The 24,628-nt window shown below is 33.5% G+C and overlaps 2 protein-coding genes across 13 annotated transcripts in view; both read left to right on the top strand.

The window, feature by feature from the left end:
* ADGRL2 (adhesion G protein-coupled receptor L2) overlaps window positions 1-21,627 on the top strand; it is a 199,448-nt gene extending 177,821 nt beyond the window's left edge. For 3 of the 12 annotated variants that reach the window (XM_017881672.1, XM_017881670.1, XM_017881671.1), the window contains 7 exons: window positions 1,214-1,280; window positions 9,145-9,236; window positions 11,089-11,257; window positions 13,805-13,933; window positions 14,482-14,578; window positions 16,108-16,236; window positions 19,592-20,346. In XM_017881672.1, the coding sequence (XP_017737161.1) occupies window positions 1,214-1,280; window positions 9,145-9,236; window positions 11,089-11,257; window positions 13,805-13,933; window positions 14,482-14,578; window positions 16,108-16,236; window positions 19,592-20,346 (1,438 nt within the window). Of the gene's footprint in view, window positions 1-1,213; window positions 1,281-9,144; window positions 9,237-11,088; window positions 11,258-13,804; window positions 13,934-14,481; window positions 14,579-16,107; window positions 16,237-16,466; window positions 16,549-17,399; window positions 17,622-18,856; window positions 18,910-19,591 lie in introns of those variants that run through there. The other 9 variants (XM_017881680.1, XM_017881678.1, XR_001887282.1 and 6 more) reach the window with 8 other exon arrangements.
* A 498-nt stretch (window positions 21,628-22,125) lies between these two features.
* LOC108535583 (adhesion G protein-coupled receptor L2-like) lies at window positions 22,126-24,060 on the top strand. Its single transcript, XM_017881666.1, is given in 3 exon segments — window positions 22,126-22,219; window positions 23,152-23,616; window positions 23,619-24,060. Coding segments are annotated over 3 exon segments (846 nt in total). The 3' UTR covers window positions 23,906-24,060.
* Window positions 24,061-24,628: the final 568 nt, after the last annotated feature.

Below are 24,628 nucleotides of genomic sequence, written 5' to 3'. Positions count from 1 at the left end.
GCTTTATTGGTAAGAGAATGGGCATACCGTGCACAAATTACAATCAAGTCTTTTGTAATTTTCTGGGTTCAGAGGATTTGTACTCTGGCAAGGCAGATTCTAAATTATGGACTTTCTTTTTAACACAAAAGATTGACCTGAAACAAATTGAAAAGTAAATAACTTTTGGCCTTAGAAAGATATTAAGTAAAATTCTTCTGAACTTAAAGCATCTGACAGGTTTAACTACTCAGTGTTAAGCTAATGCTTCATTAGCTCTCTTTGTGCAGCCAGCCCTCTAGCTAACTCTCATTCTGAATTGTGACAGTAGCACATTCCATCCCATATGTTTTACTTTGATAATATTTTATCAGGCAGTTTGAAAGGATTAAAATAAGTCACCGTCTTTCATTTATAAAAGTATAGATATTTACAGAAAGTGACAGAAGGTAGACATAGTCATGTTTCTAAGGATTTTATTTGCTAGAGGCATGAATTTGCCTTCCAATTCTGTTTATTTTTTTCCTTTGATAAAATTAGTTATATAAAGATTCTGTGGACTAAAGAAAGCTTTTTGACTGTACAGATGATGAAAGACAAATAAAAGAAATTCAGTGGGGATTCCGTGTTACATGAAAAATGAACTACTAAGTAAAATCTGTCTTAATAAGTTTATGCATCATTTACTCTAATACTGTGTGAGTTCCGTGCTTTGATTTCCTTTTCTAGTATTTATCCATTCCTAGTGGAGGTATTACATATCTGCTATACTGTTTTGCAACAAGCATAACATCTGAACAGTTTTTGGGGGGTCTGTTACGTTCCATAGGGTTGAGCACTTTAGCTCAGACAGATCTGAAAGGCAAATTTTGAAAATTATATGTAAGACTTTAAAATGATGAGACAATTTGTAATACTGAGTTTCAAGTCTTTATAGAGAAATCTGAAGTCTTAAGGATTCAATGGTGGAGTGGTGTTTATTGTTTTCCCCATACAAGCACGATTTTGTATGCTTTTATCAAATACGAAACCAGCAGGTCGAAGTAAATAAATTACTATCCTTTGTTAAGTCAAAGCCAACTCAGAATTATTAGAGGTCTTGCACATGATAAATGAATTTTCAAAGGCAAATGTAAAGATAGTTTTGTTTGTTAGGTTTTTAAAATCCTATTTTCCTTGTAATGGTGAGGTTCCATAGCAACTACTAATGCATATTCTTTTCTTTTCATAATAGTTGCTGGCTTCATGTTGATAACTACTTTATATGGAGCTTCATTGGACCTGTTACTTTCATTATTCTGGTAAGCAGATTCTGTTTTCCCTTACTTTTTAGCTTGCTGCTTTAGCAGTGCTATTCAAACAAGGATAAGTTGTTTTATTGTTTGTTTATCTATCTATACAGAGATTTACAAACATGCCTGTCTCACAGGATAATAGTATATTTTAAATATTTTTATATACTGCTAATTAATATTTCTGAAAATCTTTAAGAAGTACTTTTTTCTCATTTCTAATTTAATAAGCTAAAATATCACCATCACAATCTAAAAATATACTTACATATAGGCAAATACAGTTTAATAAATGAATATGTCAGGAAAGTGAAAGAAATCTACCCTTAATTTTTATTATCTTAGTTTAATAGTTATTTAAACTACTTTAATGAATATCCACATCCTCAATTCTTTTTAGTAGTATAAAAAGTTGTTTTAATCTTGCATTAATGAATGACTATTAAATCAACTTAAAATGTATTAGAAATAAAATTACTTCTATAAGACTGAAGATACCAAATGAAAATACTAGTTTAAGAAATACTATTTTAAATGAATTTGATACAAGCCAAGGATAATGACATTAAGCTATTTTAAATGTCTTACATTACCCTTAGTCACATTTGAAATATAGTTGAAATAAAGGATTGTAGCTACAGTATCTAGACTTTGGTATTTAAAACTTTCACTCAGGGCTGGGCATGGTGGCTCGCACCTATAATCCCAGTATTTTGGGAGGCTGAGGCGGGAGGATCACTTGAGGCTAGCCTGGGTGACATAGCAAGACCTCCTCTCTACAATAATACTTTTAAATTACTTTGGTGTAGAGGAACATGCCTGTAGCCCCAGCTACTCAGGAGGCAGAGGCAGAAGGATCTTTTGTGCCCAGGAGCACAAGACTGCAGTGAGCTCTGATTGCACCACTGCACCCCAGTCTAGGCAACAGAGCGAGACCCTGTCTTTAAAAAAAAAAAAAAAAAATTTTGCTCAGTTGTAGCAGTATGGTGATAGAAATGATGTTATTAACCCTAAAAAGGAAACATAAATACTTCCTATTTTAAGGAGTTTTTCTTACTTTTTTTTTTTTTTCCAAAACGTAACACAAATGAGCTCCTTTGGATCTTTTCATGGTTAAGCAGTGTTTCATAAAATTGAGAAAAACTGTTAGTAGTTGAAGGAAACTTAAAACCACTTCATGTGTGTATTTGTCATTAAAATTAATTACTTTGCACAAATACATAGTGAAGTGAAAATTTGAGATGAATGCCTGTATGAATTAAACCAGTAAAACATTCTCAAGTATTCCTCGGAAAGCTGATGTCTCATCAGAATTATTAAATCCGATGATTACCCAAGTTTTTGTTCTTGGTGTTTGTATGTTAACACAGCCTAAGCCTATCTAGAGTTAAATGACTGACATGAAGAGGCATGATCCTTGAAGACATAACTTTTCATTTTCCCCTAAGACCTTCGTCAAAGACATATGTTGAAAAATGTAAAGACTGCTTTAGGGATATTTGGCCTATGAGGCTATCATGTGTTTACTTCTTTTATACTGTAGTTTTATTATTTGATATCTGTGAAGATAAGTACTGACTTTTTAGATCATTAAAAAACATTTCACTTAGCAAAATACTCAGCTTTTAGTAAGAAAAAAGGTTAAGGACATTTTATTATGTTGTTCATTTATAGTAGAGCACACTATTGCTTTGTAAGTCTTGTCATTATTTTCCTCTACCAAATCCTTCAGGTTGAGATGTGAAGGGCCTTTTCAAGAGCATTCTCAACTTAAAAACAAACAAAAACCCCAGTAGTTAGCAATCCCGGTACAGTTCTTGTTAGAATTCTCCTGCAATTGTTTTGCTCTCTAATTTTCGCAACAGAGAGCGATTAAGAGTGGTATAGGAATACAAAACAGCGTCTTGCAAAAGAGTATCTAACTTAAATTGAGATATGATATGATTATACAGTATGTGTGGGAAGAAAAATATATACATATATATATATATATCTCCCTCTCGTGATGATGAGGTACTTAAACTCAATTCTGGGACAAATCTTAATATAGATTGTATTGTATACTGTCCTTTTAAGGAATATTCTCGTAACAAAAATGACCTATTGCTGTTCCTAGAAAGTATAGGTTTGCATTTTCAATTTTTCTGAATTGAAACTGTTTCACTTAGTTGTATTAAATAGGTGTACATTCTAAATAATAATCTATGAAGGAAAATAATATGCTAAGGAAAATAAAACTTCCTACTTCTGCATTTCTATAGAATGTCTTGCCTACAGGCACCAGAGTTATTATATCTATGAGAAAAGTGCTGGTAAGTAATGAGCAGTGGGAAACCATTAGTATGCCTGAAATGGTTTAATGAAAGCTTGGATCATGACACGTCAGGAGCTGTTCTTATCATTTGGACAGCTCCATCTGCATCGTTAATAATTAATTCAGTTCAGTAAGAGTTCAGCTCACACACTCATTTAGAAGTCTTCTTCAGAGAACACCTCTCTGGCTGCTAGTCCCAGGGAGAAATAGGTTTCTGCTTGGCTAACAGCAAAGATCTGGTGATACAAGTATAGCTTTAGAGCTGCATTTGCCAGGTAGCAAAAGCTCCAGGGAGGACAAAAAGGGTCAGAACATGTTCAGTTCAGCTAGGTTACTTGAGAGTGATGTTTCTGTTCTTCTGTCTTATCATATCCATGTCAGCACTGCAAGCTGTGGAATGAATTTTAAGCTGCTAAGCTCAGACGGATGTGATTCAATTGAGCAGGTTGATGACCATAAAACAAACTGTGCACTCCTATAATCTGTGGTACCTTTTTCTTTCTTTAAACTTCTTTGTATTTTCATGTGCATCAATATGGCTGATGTTTAGCTGTGCTATATCATTAAGCAGTGTTAAATTTTATCAGCAAATTATATTGGCAGATTATTATAAATAATAATTTATGAAATTATTATTTGGGGATAGGTAAAAGAATGATCTTTGTCAGTGGGAGAGAAAAAAATGTCCCAGTTTGATGACTTACTCTTTTTGACTGAATAAGGGATTTTTTTTTTCTCAATTTGCTCTCACTCAACAGACATTTCTCTTAAGAGATAGTCATCTGTTTTTAGTCATCTGTTTACCTGTACACACACACCTGCCCACACACAACGCACACACACACACATGCCCAGAGCTAAGCTAAAATCTGGTTAATTCTTGAATGAGTTGTTTCATCTGCAGAATTAATTATTAGCATGGACATTTAGCCTGGTGGATTGTCATACATATGTACCACAAACCTAATAGCCTATACTTACTCGTAGTGGCTTCTTTGTGGATAATTGAGTAACTACATGTACTTACCAAGTTTAAACAAATGTTTGTATGCGCAGCTGTAACTCCGCCTTTTTCCTTTCTCACTGATGCATGGAGCCTTTCAATCTATGCCAAAAGACTATGTTTAAACTTCGTAGTATTTACACTGAAAAGAAAAAACAAAGAGCAAGAGGGTCAAAGAGTGGCTGCATCGGAATTCAAGCAATTGGTTGGTAGAGACATTGTTCTCTCCCTCCCTCTTTGCCTGCCTTCCATTGAGAAATAGGGGAAATACCATGTTTGACTATTGTGATTGATTTTGTAAATGTGTATCAAGGGCAGAAAAATAAATTGAGCAAAAGTAAAAGTAAGAAGGAGAAAGAAATCACTTATTGTAACCAGCGGGGGCTGGGTGTGGGGAAGCACAGAAGTATATGGCTGGAAAGAGCCATTTATGTCATGAGAAAAATGCAAGGAAGAAAGGAATTCAGATTTGCAGCCAGTAGTTTATTTGAAGCCTACCTTTTTTGTCTTAAAATGACTACAGATTTTTATCAAAGATGTGTTTATTTGCCCCTCTGCCTCTTATTCTCATTTTCACAGTTGTATTTAAAGAAAACGAGAAAGAAGTAAGAAAGGGGAAAAAATTTTGGAATAGTTTTCCCTGCAAAATTTTATTTATCAGAATGTATTGTCTCCTGAAAGGCAGTGACAATATTTATTCTGTCAAACTAAATTTAGCATTACTTTTTTTAACATTGGAGAAAATAAGATAACTGTAAAACCACATTTTTAAAAATGTACCTATGCTTCAGTATATATTCTGTTTAATTACAGAAGATATTTTATTGTCATATATGTTGGTGGTAGCATAAATTGTTGAGCGTCTAAATGATATAAAAGTTTTTGTATTTCTCTAATAAGACTAGTAATACGTATTGGTGGATTTTTTCATTGAGTTGGGAAAAAGAAAAATCTTATTTAGCATTTTTTGCCATCTTATATTATGGTTTACAATATGTCATATGCTTTATTTCATAATTAATTTCTCTTGAAATGATGGTATTTTGTCCTCTTTCACATACCATTGCCTCATTATTTGTATGCCTTCAAGTCGTGTTTCAGAGGCTAAGTTAGTGTTGGGTTTAACTATAAATTTCTTTACATCTAGATATGAGTGCATTAGCTAAAAGTTTTATTTTCAGTTTCTTCAAGTTGGAGAATTCAGACACTTGTAATTTGAGTGCAAAAATCCCTCAGTTATGATTATTTTTCCAATGCTTTTAGTTGTTTTAAAGAAACTCACTTTCAAGTCTTCTAAAACATTCCATTAGAAACAGCTTTTAAAAATTTCATTCTTATATTTGCACTTGGATTCATGAGCTTATGTGATATTTAGCTGTGTAAAAAAGTATAAATGACATAAACAGGTTTGGAAAAAATAAACTGTTATTAAGCATGCAACTCGACTAGTGGGCGTAGAAGCGTGGGTGTTTTGGCCAGTTGCTGATTGTGGGATAGTAGTGTTTTACAAAGGAAATGGAGAATTGGTTAATTCTGGCAAATCCATCAGGCAGAAGTCATTTGATGAGCATACCTATTATGTAAATAACATAAATAGGATTTCTTTGAGGCAGTATTTTATATGTTAATTTATTTATCTTCATCTCTGAACGATTTTAAGTTGGATTACTTTTATAGAAATGGAACCTTTTAAATATAGACTTAATATATCTTTGTTAGGAGACTTATAATCTTTTCACCCAGAATAAATTGGTTAATTTTATATGGGAAGTCTGTGGGCTGTAGAGTCCAGACCACAGTATATTGAATCCCAGCACTGACAATATAGTAGCTAAGAAGTCTTTGGAAAGATACATCTCAATTATTTCTAAAATGAGTATACAAGTGCTGCCTGCTGCCACAGGATATAGGATTGTAGCTGTATTTTTCCTCTGTAATTTTCTTTATTTTCTGAATTTGCATTGTGAATGTATTGTATGTGTAACTAGAAAGACACATTAAACACATGTAATGTAAAAACCTCAGTTAAGTGAGGGGAGCAAAAGAGGAGAAATGTATTGAACAGTCTGTTTTTAAAGGATTAATTGAGATAAGTTTTGTATGGCATATTCATCTTGTTTAGTATTATTAACTAGGAAAATGACTTTATCATACTTAAGCCTTAATTGTATTTTATATTGGTAGATTTCATTTTAGTATGTCAGTTTTACTGGAAAGTTGTCCCTGATTTTGCCATTGAAAATATTTCTTCTGAGTTCACTTCCAAGATTTTATCATTTTCTACTCTTCTTTTGCAATATAATACTTCATATGTTCACATTTTTCCACATTCACATTTTTTAGTTTCCTTATAAATTTTATACATTGTAGTGGATAATGAATAACTTTCTTTCCAGAATATTTAGTACTAGTAATATTTTGTTCCCAAGGGGATAACTAATATGCTTAGAAAATTATGAACGCCAAATTATGGTCCTATACACTTCAGGAAATTGTTTAGGAAGAGGAAGGAAAAAAACCCTTATGTTCAGAAGTTTGGGATAAAAGAAAGCAAATTGTTCTTATCAGGCCATTCAAAAACAAAGGGTCAGAAACAAAGGGAGAATGATTTAAAGGATTTTAATTGTGAATCTGCAAAGCAGCCATCTTACCTGTTATAGTCAGTTTATTTGTTTACTTGGGTTTTGGTTTCTTTTTTTATTTTTACAATGTTTACAGAGTTTTTGTTTTTAACCATTCTTGAATTTTACTGGTTAAAGCTAGTGTTGCATAAAATCAAAATAAAAAAAAAAACTCTTGATTTTTGCCTTAAAAAAAAAATTAGAGATACACTTTACCATGATTCTTTAAAAACCTAACCAGATATTTACTACTATACTACCAGAAGGATCTCTCCAATTTCTCAAAGGCAGAAATTGTGTCTTACTCATTCACAATACAATAAGCACATCCTTCTATGGAACAAGAATGAAATGTATGATATTGTAACATATCCAAAAAATTCAAGCATTTATTTATATTGTGACCAACTAGAATGTTATGGAAAATAAAGCCAGATAATGTTTCTGCAATTGTATTTACTTTCTCTCTAGATGTATTTTAAGAAATTAAAAAAAAATTTTTTTTTAAACAAAGAACTGTTTTTGTCCTTAAGTAATTAATATCAAAGGACAGAATGTTACCTGCCAACACTTGTAAAATTTTGCCCAGTTACCTCATTTTATCTCTTAAGAAGGAATTCTCCATCTAAGAGAAATCATAGGGCACGGTAGACAAAATAACTTGATACATGCATAGCCTACATTAAAGCTTTTCTTAGCACTGCTCCTAAACTCATCATGGGGAAGGACTTGGAAATTTTTATTTATTGCCCTTTATCACTTTTCCTAATTATAAAATCAGAAGTAGTGAAAGATGAATAGTGTTACCATTTGATCATGTGATATTGTGACTCAGTAAAAATGATCATGTTACTGTGACACAGTTATGCTGATTATCTGCAACAAGGAATTAAATTCATCCTTACCTATAATAGGTGAAATGGGTCCTTTTCTGAATATACTATTTCTGGTATTAAATCATATAACGCTCACAAAATAACTTTTTTTTTCCTTTTAAAGAGTAATGTAAAATAAAATGGCAAAAAAAAAAAAAAATCCAGGAACAATGTAATTTAGTTCTATTTTGGAGCATAAAATGGAACTGCCTCCTCTTCTTCCAACATTCTGCCAGGTGTCTGTAGAAACAAATGCAAATTACCAACCTTTGTCTCTTAGTCAAAACACAGCTCCTTTTCCTCTGAGCAAGCTCAGGTTGACCTCTTGGAATCCACTCACTTTCCTTCTTGTCAGATTACATCTTCCTCATTTTGCTTTTGTTTGCACCTAGATTCTTTGCATAGCTGAATGTTTAGAAGGACTCAAAACAGCCTTTTGTCAGAATGTATCTTACGTCCTTATACTACAGAGACATAGAAAAAAAGGACTGATGGCTTTTAACAGTTAAATGGCAAAACATACCTATATAAACTTTATCTTACTTTATATAACAAACATTTATCATATGTTATTTCATTTGGTCCCCACAATTGCCTTATGAATAGATCGGACAGATGTGATTATCCTCATTTAATCAGTCAAAATCAAGAGCTAGACTCACAACCAAGACTTATGGTTCCGAACTCAGCAATTTTGTAGATTACATGATGTACATGATGCAAATGCTCCTTCTAAGGAATTCACTTTAGTGTTTCCATCAGATGGCTTTTAGGCCCTGGAGTACATCTAGCTAAAGAAACTAATTTAGGTTTTCAAATTTATTTAATCATTACCACATAATACTGACTTAATGAGCTTGCAATTTGATGTCAAATGATCTATTAAAGAACTGATCATACATAGCCAGAGTATTTTTTATGTAGACTCAACTTGATCATTGCATACATAAAAAAATTGTATCAGTATCTGCCATATAAATATGGATTGATACATTTGCAAGAACTATTCATTTTTCAGCTGTTTGTTCATTGTGGTCTAATTCTTTGTTTGTTACAACAGCTAAATATTGTCTTCCTGGTGATCACATTATGCAAAATGGTGAAGCATTCAAACACTTTGAAACCAGATTCTAGCAGGTTGGAAAACATTAAGTAAGTATTTTGTATTTTAATATTAATACTTGGCAAACTAAGTAAAAGATACTCTCCACAGGGAACACAGGGATTTCTACCTTCTGTCAACTGTAGAAATTATTCAAAATGAAGTTTTACTGTCCTCAAGTTGAATCTCAGTGTTATTGTATCACCAACACTGGTCAAAGATTAGATAATAAAATTGCTGTCTTGATCTAGAACCATAAATTGTTTCAGTGGCTTCGTGGAAATTCCGTATCATTGTAGCAATTTCATTTGAATTTAAAATGCAGTTCAAAATGATTTTCCTATTTGCATGGCTGATATGATTATATTAAGTTTGTTTTGTTAAATGACTTTTTGCTTTAAGGATTCTGAGCAGTTTCCACTCCTAATCCTGTTTTCCTAAGAGAATTTACTCTATTACTATTGTTAACTTGAAGATTATCTGTTGTTTTCATGCTAATTAAACAAATATTTACTCTATCTTAATGTTGAATAAAAGCTGCAATATTCTGTCAATGGAGAAAGTGCTATCTAATTAACAAAAAATGATAGCTGTTGTTCATTAAATCATCTTACGGAAACATTTTCAGAGTTACCTTTAAAATATGTGAGCCTTTTAATTTAGAACTTGAGAAGGTATTATTCAAGTTGGTTATAATGTGATTGTAAAAAATACTATTTTAGTGTCAAAATGGCAGATCTATAGTAAGGGTAAAAATTTTTTTTTATTTAGATGTTTTAGATAGGTTAGTGCCAGCTTCATTGCATGCTGCATGGTAAGAGAGAGAGCTAATCTTTAGCATCTCTCTCTTTTCTTCCTTTTCCTCTTTCTGTCTTCTCATCTACACCAGTAATTACCGTGTTTGTGATGGCTACTATAATACGGACTTACCTGGGTAAGGTAGAACCCTACATTAACAAATTTATAGCATGATTTATATTTTTTACAAATCCGTCAATATCATGAACTGCCCTTAACTTTTATAATTATTTTGAAATATCTAATTTGCTGTAGTATTTTAAAACTATAATATGCCTTTATTTTTTAATTGCTTGCCTCTGCATTTTGACTTTCTTAATTTTGAGTAATTTATAAAATATATAAATGCTTTCTTATTACTTTCTATTTTAATTCTGTCTAATAATTTTGTTTCTCTTTTCTGCTTATAATGCTTTCTAGCTATGAAGATAATAAGCCATTTATCAAGTAAGATCATTAGTTAGACATGGAATGCACTGACTTTAAATCCTTCTCATTCCGTCCTATTTCCTACAGTTCTTTTCTTCTTAAGCTATTCATGATGAAATCTCTCCAAAATTATTTTATTTTGAAGTTGTTCTCATGTTTTTGTCCCATTTCAGCTAGGCTTCTTCATGCTTTAGTTATAAAACCTTAGGTTCACCTAAGACTAGTTTATTAGAATCCGAAGTTTAGGTGTTAAGTGATTATCTGCCATTTAACCTTTCTGTATGTGTCACATTATTCAGTGTCATGTGAGTACATCACAGGAATAAAAATACAGAAGTAAATTAATTAAGCACTCCTTAATTTCTTTTATGGAAAAACACATAAAAGACAAAGTCATAGGGGATATATTACACCTTGTATTTTAATATAGTTTTGATACTTTGTTTATTCTGGAATAAGAAAAGGTCATACCTGCTGTTGCTGTTTTCACTGGAGGCTGCAGTACTAAATGCTATTGTTCTTTCTTAATCAGTGAAAGGTTAAAGCCAAAATGCTGTTGAATTTGAATGTGAACATAGAGAAAGTCAACTGCCACTACTGATATGTTAACATTTAAGCGGGATGCGTGTTTTTTGCTCATTGGACCTGTTAAAAAAGTTCATTTTATTTTTCCAGGTCTTGGGTGCTTGGCGCTTTTGCTCTTCTGTGTCTTCTTGGCCTCACCTGGTCATTTGGGTTGCTTTTTATTAACGAGGAGACTATTGTGATGGCATATCTCTTCACCATATTTAATGCTTTCCAGGGAGTGTTCATTTTCATCTTTCACTGTGCTCTCCAAAAGAAAGTAAGTCATTGAAAACACCTAGGGGCTCAGATTACTCATTCTTTGATTTGAATATAATAGATATAATAAAGAATATTTTAAGTCAACATCTGGCATATTGTTAAAGAGCATCATATTTTTAATTATAAGTTAATTTTAATACTTGTCTGAAAATTTAAGTTCATCTATAAAATAATACCAGTCATCTTTTGTATCTCAGTTCGGGAATGTTACAAACTAGATACTTAGGTTAAAATCTCTTCCTTGCTCGTAGGGTCTATAAAATGCTAGGTACAAAGGGTATACAAGGTAAAATAAAAGGTTAAATAAAACTCGTTCTTTGTTTGCTAAAGGCATTGCAGTGGTTCACAGTGAAGTTGAGTAAAGGATAAATGATGTTAATTTTTAAAGCACCAGAAATACAAAAAATTAATGAGTAATTTTGAAGGATCTAAAAATCAATAATTACTACCTTACGTCGTACTGTTTTGTCCTGATTTTATGTTAAGTGGAGTCAGCAAAAATGATTCAAAACTTACAGATGAAAAGCTTTAATCTGTAACAAGAATATGTAAACCTAAAGGAATTCCTTAGGTGCTATTTAAGTATAAAATTTCCATATCTTTCACTAGGTATCATCCTTTTTCTGACTGCATATCTAATGTAGTCGTTTTATTCTGTTATTACTAGTTGGTCACTAAATTGAACAGAGGAATAGAATTGTGAAAGTGAAAACTATTATGTTTTCAGTCCTGACAAGATGATAGTGTTGTTACTTCCATCAGTTTTGAATAAGCTATAATTTTGAGATAATGACAGTGGAATGTGCAATACTGGCAGATAATGTACATTCACAGCAATATAGGCATTAGGCAAAACCAACACTGGAAGGTATTATTTGGATAAAATACCATTTTGATTGCCATTGTCTTGGTTATGCAGCATTTCATAGCAGTCAACACCCATTAAATGTGTTGAATTTTTTTGTGAGGTATGATGTGTTATTTAATAACAATGAACTTTAACTTATAAACATTGTACAGGGGTAACAGTAATTACTTTGGCTTTTATATATTTCCTACATAAGTGAGCATTTTATATGCAGGCATATTATTGTATATTCATAATTTTTGTGCTGTTGTGCCAAGCATCTTTGATATGAAGCATAGACATAGCAGAAAACGAGTGAGGTAGTCATTATTTCTTCATATATGAGGAAAAGAAGTATAACTTAGTCTCGGATACATCCACTTGGGATACATCCACTTGGGTGCACCAGGATGAGTTGTTAAGAATATGATATAAAATGGTTAAATTAAAATCATGGTTATAACTGCTTGAATGAGCATATTTAGGCCAAGAAAATGCTTTGAAGCCTCAACCACATTGTTATTTGTTCTAATAGGTTAATTAAATAAAGCTAAAAAGATGAAAATGCAAGTGCACTTAGATTTAAAAGGCCGTCTACTGATTTTTAATTTTCTAATTTTGCAAGCAGTAAGTGTCAAAGTCATGGTCTTCACGGGCAGTTACTGCACATAAACTTCTGAGTTGAGGGAAAGCCTTTGAGTGTTTTTGTAACTTACTAGAAAAAAAATGTTTTCTTACGCAGTTTCTTCTTGTCTGTCTTGTAATTTCACAGTCTGGCTGTAACCCACAAGAAAACATGTATATGCCAGTATATCTGCAGTAGTCCAACAGCACCCTCTCCCTCTTTACTTAATTCTGTACCACTGCTTTAGATGGGGCCCTGTTATTTAGCAGTTGTTCGGACTTCACTTTTTAAAGTTTAGTTGAAACTTTTTTAGACCTAACAACTTTTTTTTTGCATTCATATATTCAAGCTTCAGGGGAAAAGGGGAAATTACATGGGTAACTCATTAATGTGAATGGAAGTTGCATAAATAGTTCCCTTGTGTGCTAATGAAGTGAATTGACATCTTAGACTCTCTATACTAAATGTTAAAGCTAGACACATCAGAAAATGAAGAAAACGTTCTGTCCTAATTAGTGGCAAATGTATCAAAGTACTTGTTTTCTTTATTCTTGTGCCAAAGTAGTCTTGTCATTATAAAGAGGTTACCCACAAAACTATGCAATTCAGCAAAAGAGGTTTCTGTATTGACCTACCTAAGAAGACATGAAGCATATAAAACTTCAACAATTGAATTACAGAGTGGATAAATGTAATTAAGCAAGGAAAATGCTAAACTTTTTGTCCCATTTTTTGTAGCATAAAATAAAAAATTGGAGTTACTAAGTATAAGAGAATAAAACTATAAATATATTGCTATTATTTAATAACTAACATTTATATAATAAGTATTTCTACATGTTATATCACATTTTAAAGATTCTACTAGCCAGTCTAGTGGACAGAGATATTTTCTGATTACTATTTCGGTAATTTTAATTGAACTTGATTTTTCAAGTTCAATTTATTTTCTCCACGGATAAGTCTTAGTGGAACTTTAATTCTTTTCGGTTGTCTTCACTGTTCATTTAATTAGAGAGAGAGAAGCAAGTATGTTCATATTAATCCCTTGGTCTTGTGATTATTCAATGCAGGTACGAAAAGAATATGGCAAGTGCTTCAGACATTCATACTGCTGTGGAGGCCTCCCAACTGAGAGTCCCCACAGTTCAGTGAAGGCATCAACCACCAGAACCAGTGCTCGGTATTCCTCTGGCACACAGGTAACAAAGAGTTTGACAGCATCTTTAATTAACCGTATTTATAGAAAGCCTACTGAGACATGTTCTCTTCAGATGCACTAATTGGCTCCTCATTATAATGATCTAGATAGCAAATACTTGTTTTTTTAGTATTTTGGTTTTAATGTCTTCTTAAACATTTCTTCAGTGTTTCTTTATATGTGAACGTCCTTTTTTGTGGAGAGTTACTTAAGAAGTGTATCATAATCGTCTTATAGCCTAAGGCCATATAGCACAATGCTCATAGCAGGCACTCAATAAACGTGTATTGAATAATCAGTGATCTCCACTTTTTTAAAAAAAGGCAATAAAATAACATGTTTTTAAGAGTGGAGGATTAAATACCCCTTAGTTGCTTGGTAAATAAACAATAGACATTGTTAGTTTTAGACCAGAAACAACACACATTCTTTAAAAGGCCACCAGATAATCCTACATAGGTTGTTTAGGGTAAATCTCTGTATGTCTTTAATAAGGTAAGCTTGGGGAAACTAACAAAACATGTTTGTCTCACTGTTTTGTATTAATAGAGTCGTATAAGAAGAATGTGGAATGATACTGTGAGAAAACAATCTGAATCTTCTTTTATCTCAGGTGACATCAATAGCACTTCAACACTTAATCAAGGTCAGTTATCAGGAAAATTTGAATTATTACCATTTATTAAAGTACATATAAATTCCTTTTATTCAATAATATAATGCAAGAAATATAATTTTAAACTGCATTAACAGGATGCAGCTTGAAGGTAATTATTGAAAATATACCTTGCCACAGATTAAAAATATTATCCTAGGGAGTACAGATTTATCCTTTCTGACCAAGACATTTATGAAGGTTTTCTTCATAAAACATTAATAAAAATTAGAATAAATTCTATTCACAGAAAACGTACCATGAATTATGTTTTAATCTTTCTTTCATAAAGCTGAAAAATAAATGCTAAAAACATTTGTAGAAATCTTCATAACAAGAATACATGAAAGTTTTAAGTAACTTTTCTCTATATTGTTTGATGTGTCTACAGTGGCAGCTTTAAATTCATCAATCAATACAGTTCTTAAAATATACTAGGAAATGAAGTAATTTAGAAAAGAGTAATGCACACACATGTATTCTTGAATAAAAGCTTAATACATTCCAATTTAGTATGAAAAATTATATGGTATTGTATATATCCTTGGAAGTGTAGTTTAATCACGCTATTTTCAGTTTGATATGCACTGATTTGTAATACAGGTTAGAATTTATTACAATGAAATATAATGACATTTTAAACTGTTGACATTGTTCAAGTGAGATTCCCATTTAAAATGAAAAAAAGGTGTATGTGTGGTAGCAATACTAACCTGAATTTTAAGATATTTTTATCCAAATTACATTAGCTATGCAAAACATAATCAGTAAGTATTTAAAAGTTTGTAATTTGTCAGTTAGAATGAAAGACATGTGCCTTTCTTCTTACTTCGTTCTATTGGCTATCAAAAAGTAAATGCATTATTCAGTGATTCATTTTTGAAACCTGGCAAATAACATTACATAATGAAAATTCTTGTTACATAGAATTTGTGAATGGTCTAATAATTCATTGTATAGTCTTTTTTTTCTCAGCATGTGTGCTTTTGCATTTACTAAGAGAAGCTTTTTGCAGTGTGTCATACTTTCCACCTGTTTGTGAAAGTTGTTTTTCCTTCTGCTCGTATCAAAGTTGGTATTAACACAGATGTTTTCATGAGAGATAATCCCACACCTGTAAATTCTGAAAGTTTGAGATTCCCTCTTCTGGGCCTCAGTGGTTACGTTTTTAATATTAAGCAGTAACATCTTGAAACTTAATGTTGATTTCTATGCATTTAATTGCCATTTTTGTTTAACAGTGCTTTTGTATAAATTAGTAAATGTCATCCTCAGCAGGTGTTTACTTGGGGGATTTAGAAAGCACCTGTGAATTACTGAAATTTAACTTCCCTCTCCTTTCTCTCCTGCAAATTAGTAGTTCAAATACAGTCAGAACATTTCAACAGATTTTCCATTGCCAACTTGTCCACTACCCTTGATGAATATAAAAAAATACTTTACTACCACTGTAACACTAAAATAAGAGACTGATGTACTTTTTTCTGTGTTTTGTTGTTGTTGTTTTTTTTTTACTTTAGGAATGACTGGCAATTACCTACTAACAAACCCTCTTCTTCGACCCCACGGCACTAACAACCCCTATAACACATTGCTCGCTGAAACAGTTGTATGTAATGCCCCTTCAGCTCCTGTATTTAACTCACCAGGTGTGCTTTACTTACAAATAAAACTACCTTTCTTTGCTGCTAAACAGAGCTATGATCTTTGCCCTGTTTCTAAAATATTCAAGTTGCCATATATTTATTATTACATTCTTAATTTATCAATTAAAAAAAATTACCGTATTGCCTATGCCAGGCTTCTAAAACTGCACTATATTATAGTAAAAGCTCAGTCATGATAGTATTTACAATAATTATCCATGTTTTTAACACAGGTGGCATAAATCTTAATATATTATTACAGGACTGACATCACATGGTCTGAGAGCCCATCTTCAAGATTTATATCATTTAGAGGTATCCTATCTATATAATATACTGTTCAGTTAATTCTAAAGCTTGCTGACAAAATTTGCTTCTGGAATGAATTAGCTAATGAAGATAATTTGGATGCCTAGCTATAGAAAACCACATTCAGCTTATCAATATATCCAAACTATAGTATAGTGCAGCTTTATGTAGTTTTCTTTTTTCTTAAGAAAAAATTCAGAATAAAGTTAATATTAGTCAGCTTATACTTATAGTTTTAATTGGGGAGGGGAAAATTGTCACTAACCCATCTTATATTACTATGTTGTTTAGTAGCTTATTTTAAATAAAAGCATATATATATTTAATATTAACAATTTTCAAGATTTTGGTAAAGTTTTCACATAATTACTGCTAGCATATAATCTTTATTTGTGATGAATATTTGCCACTAAATTAAACACAGAACTTCGTTTCCATTTTTTTCTTAAAATTATTTTTTAATGTAACTGCAGCTTCTCTTTTCATTCTCTTGTTTTTTTTTCACTTTCCTTATGCTTTCCTCTAGCAACCTACAGAGAGACAAGTATGGGAGTAAAACTTAACTTTGCCTATCAAATGTAAATTTTTTCAGCATGATTTTTAACGGGCACAATTAAAACATAACTAGCAGTCATGAAGTAGACTCAGCGGGCAAGTGGTTCACAATTTGCAACTAAAATGTTACCAAATTCAAACAGTACATCCATCTGTACTGCCTTTTGTCAGTAATGGAGGTCTGTAGCAAATGCTGTCCATACTTAAGTATACACAATGCTGAAATAATTTGCTTTATAAAGCCTGAAGTACTGTCAACCAAAATGCTTAATAATTGATTTATCATTTCTGCATTCCCACAGTAATCTTGCTACAGGCTGTGGAAAATCTTCAAGTGAATTACCTGAACTTGGGCAGAAAAAGATACTTCTTCAAAACCAAAGATGGCTTAAATCTGCAGTATATCATAGAAAAGACCTTTTGGATTATATCCAGTATATAGTGTTATATTTACCAAGCAATGATAAAACAAAAGAAAATCTTTGAAAACAGTGAACCTCTACAGAGGAAACAAATGCTAGCAAGTGAGCCATGTGTCACTCATACGTTTAAGTGCCAAATGTTTTTTTTAATAATCTTACAAAGATTATAGCACATAACATGAATTTATGAAGCTAAAGAATTGTGTCTACCAAGTTAAAGGAAGGCTTACAAATAACTATCACAATTTCATTTTGTTGCACATGGAACATGATACAAATTTGTCAGTTTTTCAAATGTGGAAGTTGGGACAGTCTTTAAACAATACAAATCACTAACAAATATAATCTTCCCTCATTTTCTCGTTTTTTTGCTAATGATGATTTGCCAAACAATGATCACATATTTATTGGTCATTAAGTTTGTATCAGGCAATACAGATTTTTTTTTTTTTTTTCTGAAGGAAACTGCATTTTCTAGGATATCTGCAGCTTTAAGAGTGGAGTGAGCACTAAAACGGGAAATTTCGTATTTTTTTCCAAGAACTAAATTTTTTCCTAAACTCCTCCAAGCCTTGCATACAATGCAGCAGCCTCACAGTGGTCAGTTTCATTTCAATAACATCATTTCATTCTTTTTTTTTTTACAGACCTATCTGTAGACTGTGATTTTTTTTTTTTTTCTCTAGGATTTTGAGAATGAATAACCTAACTTTCCATGGTGCAGACCATTTAATTTTCTCTTGACTTTTTTTTTTCATTTGCTTGAGAAGCACTGTGATGTCTTAGTTTACATGTTTATGTGTCTGTGGAAAATACAACTCTGATTCCAATAGAGCATGTTACCATGTTTTTTTTTCCCCCTCCTAAACCTCTTTTCCTATCTTCAGCAGACTTATCCAATCTTTCATTCCTTTAGAAATAAAAATATATTAGCCCAGGCTGCCACCCTTCTCCCATTCCATAGTTAATATTTATTCTTGGTTTAATTTCTGTGACCCATACTTAAGAAATCTCTAACATTTCTGCGTTTGACCTCCATGGCCATGGTGTCTGTGGGCCAATCTCGTACAGTGGACTCTGCTGGTTCATTCGGTGCTGTCACTGTGACTGATGCAGACTGCAGGGCTGCAGGCAAACTTTGACCACTAGAAGCCTGGGGCCTATTAGAGAGATTATTAGTACCAAAAACTCAAAATAATAAATATTAAATGAAAAATAAAAGACTGCTATTGCTGGTAATCTAATTTGTTGAACCCTTGCTCTGACTAAGTTGCTGAGAAGCTTAGAAATTCTTCATCATGTTACAATAAATCATTTTACTTTCTTTTATATATCAGCTACTCTTAGGCCAGATAGCCTGAGCAGACAGACATGATGTGAGTTGTCCAAAGTGAGTCATTCCACCTGCTGTCTATCGTGATGTTGGATGGTGCTTGTGGACCCCTGGTCCAGTCAGTATGAGAGATGGCTGTCTTTGTTTAACATGACTTCTTTGTATCTGTCCATGTTTTCATTCTTTTTTTTACTTCATCTCCAGAAAAAAGGAAATGTTAGAATGTTGTTTAAAAAGTTGCTTGCCAGTTATGTGGGTTTATGTTGTACATTTGCCTTTCAGTTTTGTATTGTGACTTATTTCTTTTTAATTTAGTGTTGTTTAGGACAAATTCTGTTAATTTTATTTTTATAAACCATAGTCTTGTACTTTAAAATGTAAATGTCACTAATGAATTGCTTTGCATTAACTATGCAAGGGCATGGAGTGAAGTCTTCTTTGTGTCAGAGATTTGACCAAAATCAATTAATAAGTACTGTCTCCCGAAATTGACAAAGTATTGCTGTGTATGCCATTTTCCCTCCCTTGAAAACAGTATTATTTTTAACACTTTTTCCTGTTATCTGAGGGGTTGCAACTGTTTACAGTTGGGAATGCGGGAAAGCCTGGCACTTCTCAAGTGTTAGCTTTCAAATACAACTTTGTCCTGAACGACATTAAAAAGTTTTGTACAAAAGAAATAGAGTTTCTTTGTAAAGGAACAGAGACAGTAACGATAACTCCCCCTCTTCTGTTTCAGGACATTCACTGAACAATGCCAGGGATACAAGTGCCATGGATACTCTACCGCTAAATGGTAATTTTAACAACAGCTACTCACTGCGCAAGGGTGACTATAATGACAGCGTGCAAGTTGTGGACTGTGGACTAAGTCTGAATGATACTGCTTTTGAGAAAATGATCATTTCAGAATTAGTGCACAACAACTTACGGGGCAGCAGCAAGACTCACAACCTCGAGCTCACATTACCAGTGAAACCTGTGATTGGAGGTAGCAGCAGTGAAGATGATGCTATTGTGGCAGATGCTTCATCTTTAATGCACAGCGACAACCCAGGGCTGGAGCTCCATCACAAAGAACTCGAGGCACCGCTTATTCCTCAGCGGACTCACTCCCTTCTGTACCAACCCCAGAAGAAAGTGAAGTCCGAGGGAACTGACAGCTATGTCTCCCAGCTGACAGCAGAGGCTGAAGATCACCTACAGTCCCCCAACAGAGACTCTCTTTACACAAGCATGCCCAATCTTAGAGACTCTCCCTATCCGGAGAGCAGCCCTGACATGGAAGAAGACCTCTCTCCCTCCAGGAGGAGTGAGAATGAGGACATTTACTATAAAAGCATGCCAAATCTTGGAGCTGGCCATCAGCTTCAGATGTGCTACCAGATCAGCAGGGGCAATAGTGATGGTTATATAATCCCAATTAACAAAGAAGGGTGTATTCCAGAAGGAGATGTTAGAGAAGGACAAATGCAGCTGGTTACAAGTCTTTAATCGTACAGCTAAGGAATTCCGAGGGCCACATGCAAGTATTAATAAATAAAGACTCCATTGGCCTGATGCAGCTCCCTCAAACTCTGCTTGAAGAGATGACTCTTGACCTGTGGTTCTCCAGTGTAAAAAAGATGACTGAACCTTGCAGTTCTGTGAATTTTTATAAAACATACAAAAACTTTGTATATACACAGAGTATACTAAAATGAATTATTTGTTACAAAGAAAAGAGATGCCAACCAGGTATTTTAAGATTCTGCTGCTGTTTAGAGAAATTGTGAAACAAGCAAAACAAAACTTTCCAGCCATTTTACTGCAGCAGTCTGTGAACTAAATTTGTAAATATGGCTGCACCGTTTTTGTAGGCCTGCATTGTATTATATACAAGATGTAGGCTTTAAAATCCTGTGGGACAAATTTACTATACCTTACTATTCCTGACAAGACTTGGAAAAGCAGGAGAGATATTCTGCATCAGTTTGCAGTTCACTGCAAATCTTTTACATTAAGGCAAAGATTGAAAACATGCTTAACCACTAGCAATCAAGCCACAGGCCTTATTTCATATGTTTCCTCAACTGTACAATGAACTATTCTCATGAAAAATGGCTAAAGAAATTATATTTTGTTCTATTGCTAGGGTAAAATAAATACATTGTGTCCAACTGAAATATAATTGTCATTAAAATAATTTTAAAGAGTGAAGAGAATATTGTGAAAAGCTCTTGGTTGCACATGTTAGGAAATGTTTTTTCTTACACTTTGTCATGGTAAGTTCTACCCATTTTCACTTCTTTTCCACTGTATACAGTGTTCTGCTTTGACAAGTTAGTCTTTATTACTTACATTTAAATTTCTTATTGCCAAAAGAACGTGTTTTATGGGGAGAAAAAAACTCTTCCAAGCCAGTTATGCCATGCCTTGCACAGAAGTGGTGAAATCTAGAAAAGATTGTGTGTCACCCCTCTGTTTATTCTTGAACAGAGGGCAAAGAGGGCACTAGGCACTTCTCACAAACTTTCTAGTGAACAAAAGGTGCCTGTTCTTTTTTAAAAAAATAAAATAAAACATAAATATTACTCTTCCATATTCCTTCTGCCTATATTTAGTAATTAATTTATTTTATGATAAAGTTCTAATGAAATGTAAATTGTTTCAGCAAAATTCTGCTTTTCTTTTCATCCCTTTGTGTAAACCTGTTAATAATGAGCCCATCACTAATATCCAGTGTGAAGTTTAACACGGTTTGACAGTAAATAAATGTGAATTTTTTCAAGTAGTTAACATGTGAACTCTTATGTATGATACATAATTGGCTTTAACATGTTGGTCCCTTCCCACCCCTTCCCACCTTGGTTTAAGTAATGTCATACCAAAGCCCAGGGATATATGAAAGGATACAATTAAGTTNTTTTTTTTTTTTTCTCTAGGATTTTGAGAATGAATAACCTAACTTTCCATGGTGCAGACCATTTAATTTTCTCTTGACTTTTTTTTTTCATTTGCTTGAGAAGCACTGTGATGTCTTAGTTTACATGTTTATGTGTCTGTGGAAAATACAACTCTGATTCCAATAGAGCATGTTACCATGTTTTTTTTTCCCCTCCTAAACCTCTTTTCCTATCTTCAGCAGACTTATCCAATCTTTCATTCCTTTAGAAATAAAATATATTAGCCCAGGCTGCCACCCTTCTCCCATTCCATAGTTAATATTTATTCTTGGTTTAATTTCTGTGACCCATACTTAAGAAATCTCTAACATTTCTGCGTTTGACCTCCATGGCCATGGTGTCTGTGGGCCAATCTCGTACAGTGGACTCTGCTGGTTCATTCGGTGCTGTCACTGTGACTGATGCAGACTGCAGGGCTGCAGGCAAACTTTGACCACTAGAAGCCTGGGGCCTATTAGAGAGATTATTAGTACCAAAACTCAAAATAATAAATATTAAATGAAAATAAAAGACTGCTATTGCTGGTAATCTAATTTGTTGAACCCTTGCTCTGACTAAGTTGCTGAGAAGCTTAGAAATTCTTCATCATGTTACAATAAATCATTTTACTTTCTTTTATATATCAGCTACTCTTAGGCCAGATAGCCTGAGCAGACAGACATGATGTGAGTTGTCCAAAGTGAGTCATTCCACCTGCTGTCTATCGTGATGTTGGATGGTGCTTGTGGACCCCTGGTCCAGTCAGTATGAGAGATGGCTGTCTTTGTTTAACATGACTTCTTTGTATCTGTCCATGTTTTCATTCTTTTTTTTACTTCATCTCCAGAAAAAAGGAAATGTTAGAATGTTGTTTAAAAGTTGCTTGCCAGTTATGTGGGTTTATGTTGTACATTTGCCTTTCAGTTTTGTATTGTGACTTATTTCTTTTAATTTAGTGTTGTTTAGGACAAATTCTGTTAATTTTATTTTATAAACCATAGTCTTGTACTTTAAAATGTAAATGTCACTAATGAATTGCTTTGCATTAACTATGCAAGGGCATGGAGTGAAGTCTTCTTTGTGTCAGAGATTTGACCAAAATCAATTAATAAGTACTGTCTCCCGAAATTGACAAAGTATTGCTGTGTATGCCATTTTCCCTCCCTTGAAAACAGTATTATTTTAACACTTTTCCTGTTATCTGAGGGGTTGCAACTGTTTACAGTTGGGAATGCGGGAAAGCCTGGCACTTCTCAAGTGTTAGCTTTCAAATACAACTTTGTCCTGAACGACATTAAAAGTTTTGTACAAAAGAAATAGAGTTTCTTTGTAAAGGAACAGAGACAGTAACGATAACTCCCCTCTTCTGTTTCAGGACATTCACTGAACAATGCCAGGGATACAAGTGCCATGGATACTCTACCGCTAAATGGTAATTTTAACAACAGCTACTCACTGCGCAAGGGTGACTATAATGACAGCGTGCAAGTTGTGGACTGTGGACTAAGTCTGAATGATACTGCTTTTGAGAAAATGATCATTTCAGAATTAGTGCACAACAACTTACGGGGCAGCAGCAAGACTCACAACCTCGAGCTCACATTACCAGTGAAACCTGTGATTGGAGGTAGCAGCAGTGAAGATGATGCTATTGTGGCAGATGCTTCATCTTTAATGCACAGCGACAACCCAGGGCTGGAGCTCCATCACAAAGAACTCGAGGCACCGCTTATTCCTCAGCGGACTCACTCCCTTCTGTACCAACCCCAGAAGAAAGTGAAGTCCGAGGGAACTGACAGCTATGTCTCCCAGCTGACAGCAGAGGCTGAAGATCACCTACAGTCCCCAACAGAGACTCTCTTTACACAAGCATGCCCAATCTTAGAGACTCTCCCTATCCGGAGAGCAGCCCTGACATGGAAGAAGACCTCTCTCCCTCCAGGAGGAGTGAGAATGAGGACATTTACTATAAAAGCATGCCAAATCTTGGAGCTGGCCATCAGCTTCAGATGTGCTACCAGATCAGCAGGGGCAATAGTGATGGTTATATAATCCCAATTAACAAAGAAGGGTGTATTCCAGAAGGAGATGTTAGAGAAGGACAAATGCAGCTGGTTACAAGTCTTTAATCGTACAGCTAAGGAATTCCGAGGGCCACATGCAAGTATTAATAAATAAAGACTCCATTGGCCTGATGCAGCTCCCTCAAACTCTGCTTGAAGAGATGACTCTTGACCTGTGGTTCTCCAGTGTAAAAAAGATGACTGAACCTTGCAGTTCTGTGAATTTTATAAAACATACAAAACTTTGTATATACACAGAGTATACTAAAATGAATTATTTGTTACAAAGAAAAGAGATGCCAACCAGGTATTTTAAGATTCTGCTGCTGTTTAGAGAAATTGTGAAACAAGCAAAACAAAACTTTCCAGCCATTTTACTGCAGCAGTCTGTGAACTAAATTTGTAAATATGGCTGCACCGTTTTGTAGGCCTGCATTGTATTATATACAAGATGTAGGCTTTAAAATCCTGTGGGACAAATTTACTATACCTTACTATTCCTGACAAGACTTGGAAAAGCAGGAGAGATATTCTGCATCAGTTTGCAGTTCACTGCAAATCTTTTACATTAAGGCAAAGATTGAAAACATGCTTAACCACTAGCAATCAAGCCACAGGCCTTATTTCATATGTTTCCTCAACTGTACAATGAACTATTCTCATGAAAATGGCTAAAGAAATTATATTTTGTTCTATTGCTAGGGTAAAATAAATACATTGTGTCCAACTGAAATATAATTGTCATTAAAATAATTTTAAAGAGTGAAGAGAATATTGTGAAAAGCTCTT

Source organism: Rhinopithecus bieti, unplaced genomic scaffold (genome assembly GCF_001698545.2).
Source record: "Rhinopithecus bieti isolate Rb0 unplaced genomic scaffold, ASM169854v2 scaffold_13184, whole genome shotgun sequence".
Lineage (NCBI taxonomy): Eukaryota > Metazoa > Chordata > Mammalia > Primates > Cercopithecidae > Rhinopithecus > Rhinopithecus bieti.
This window is presented reverse-complemented; position numbering and strand designations above follow the sequence as displayed.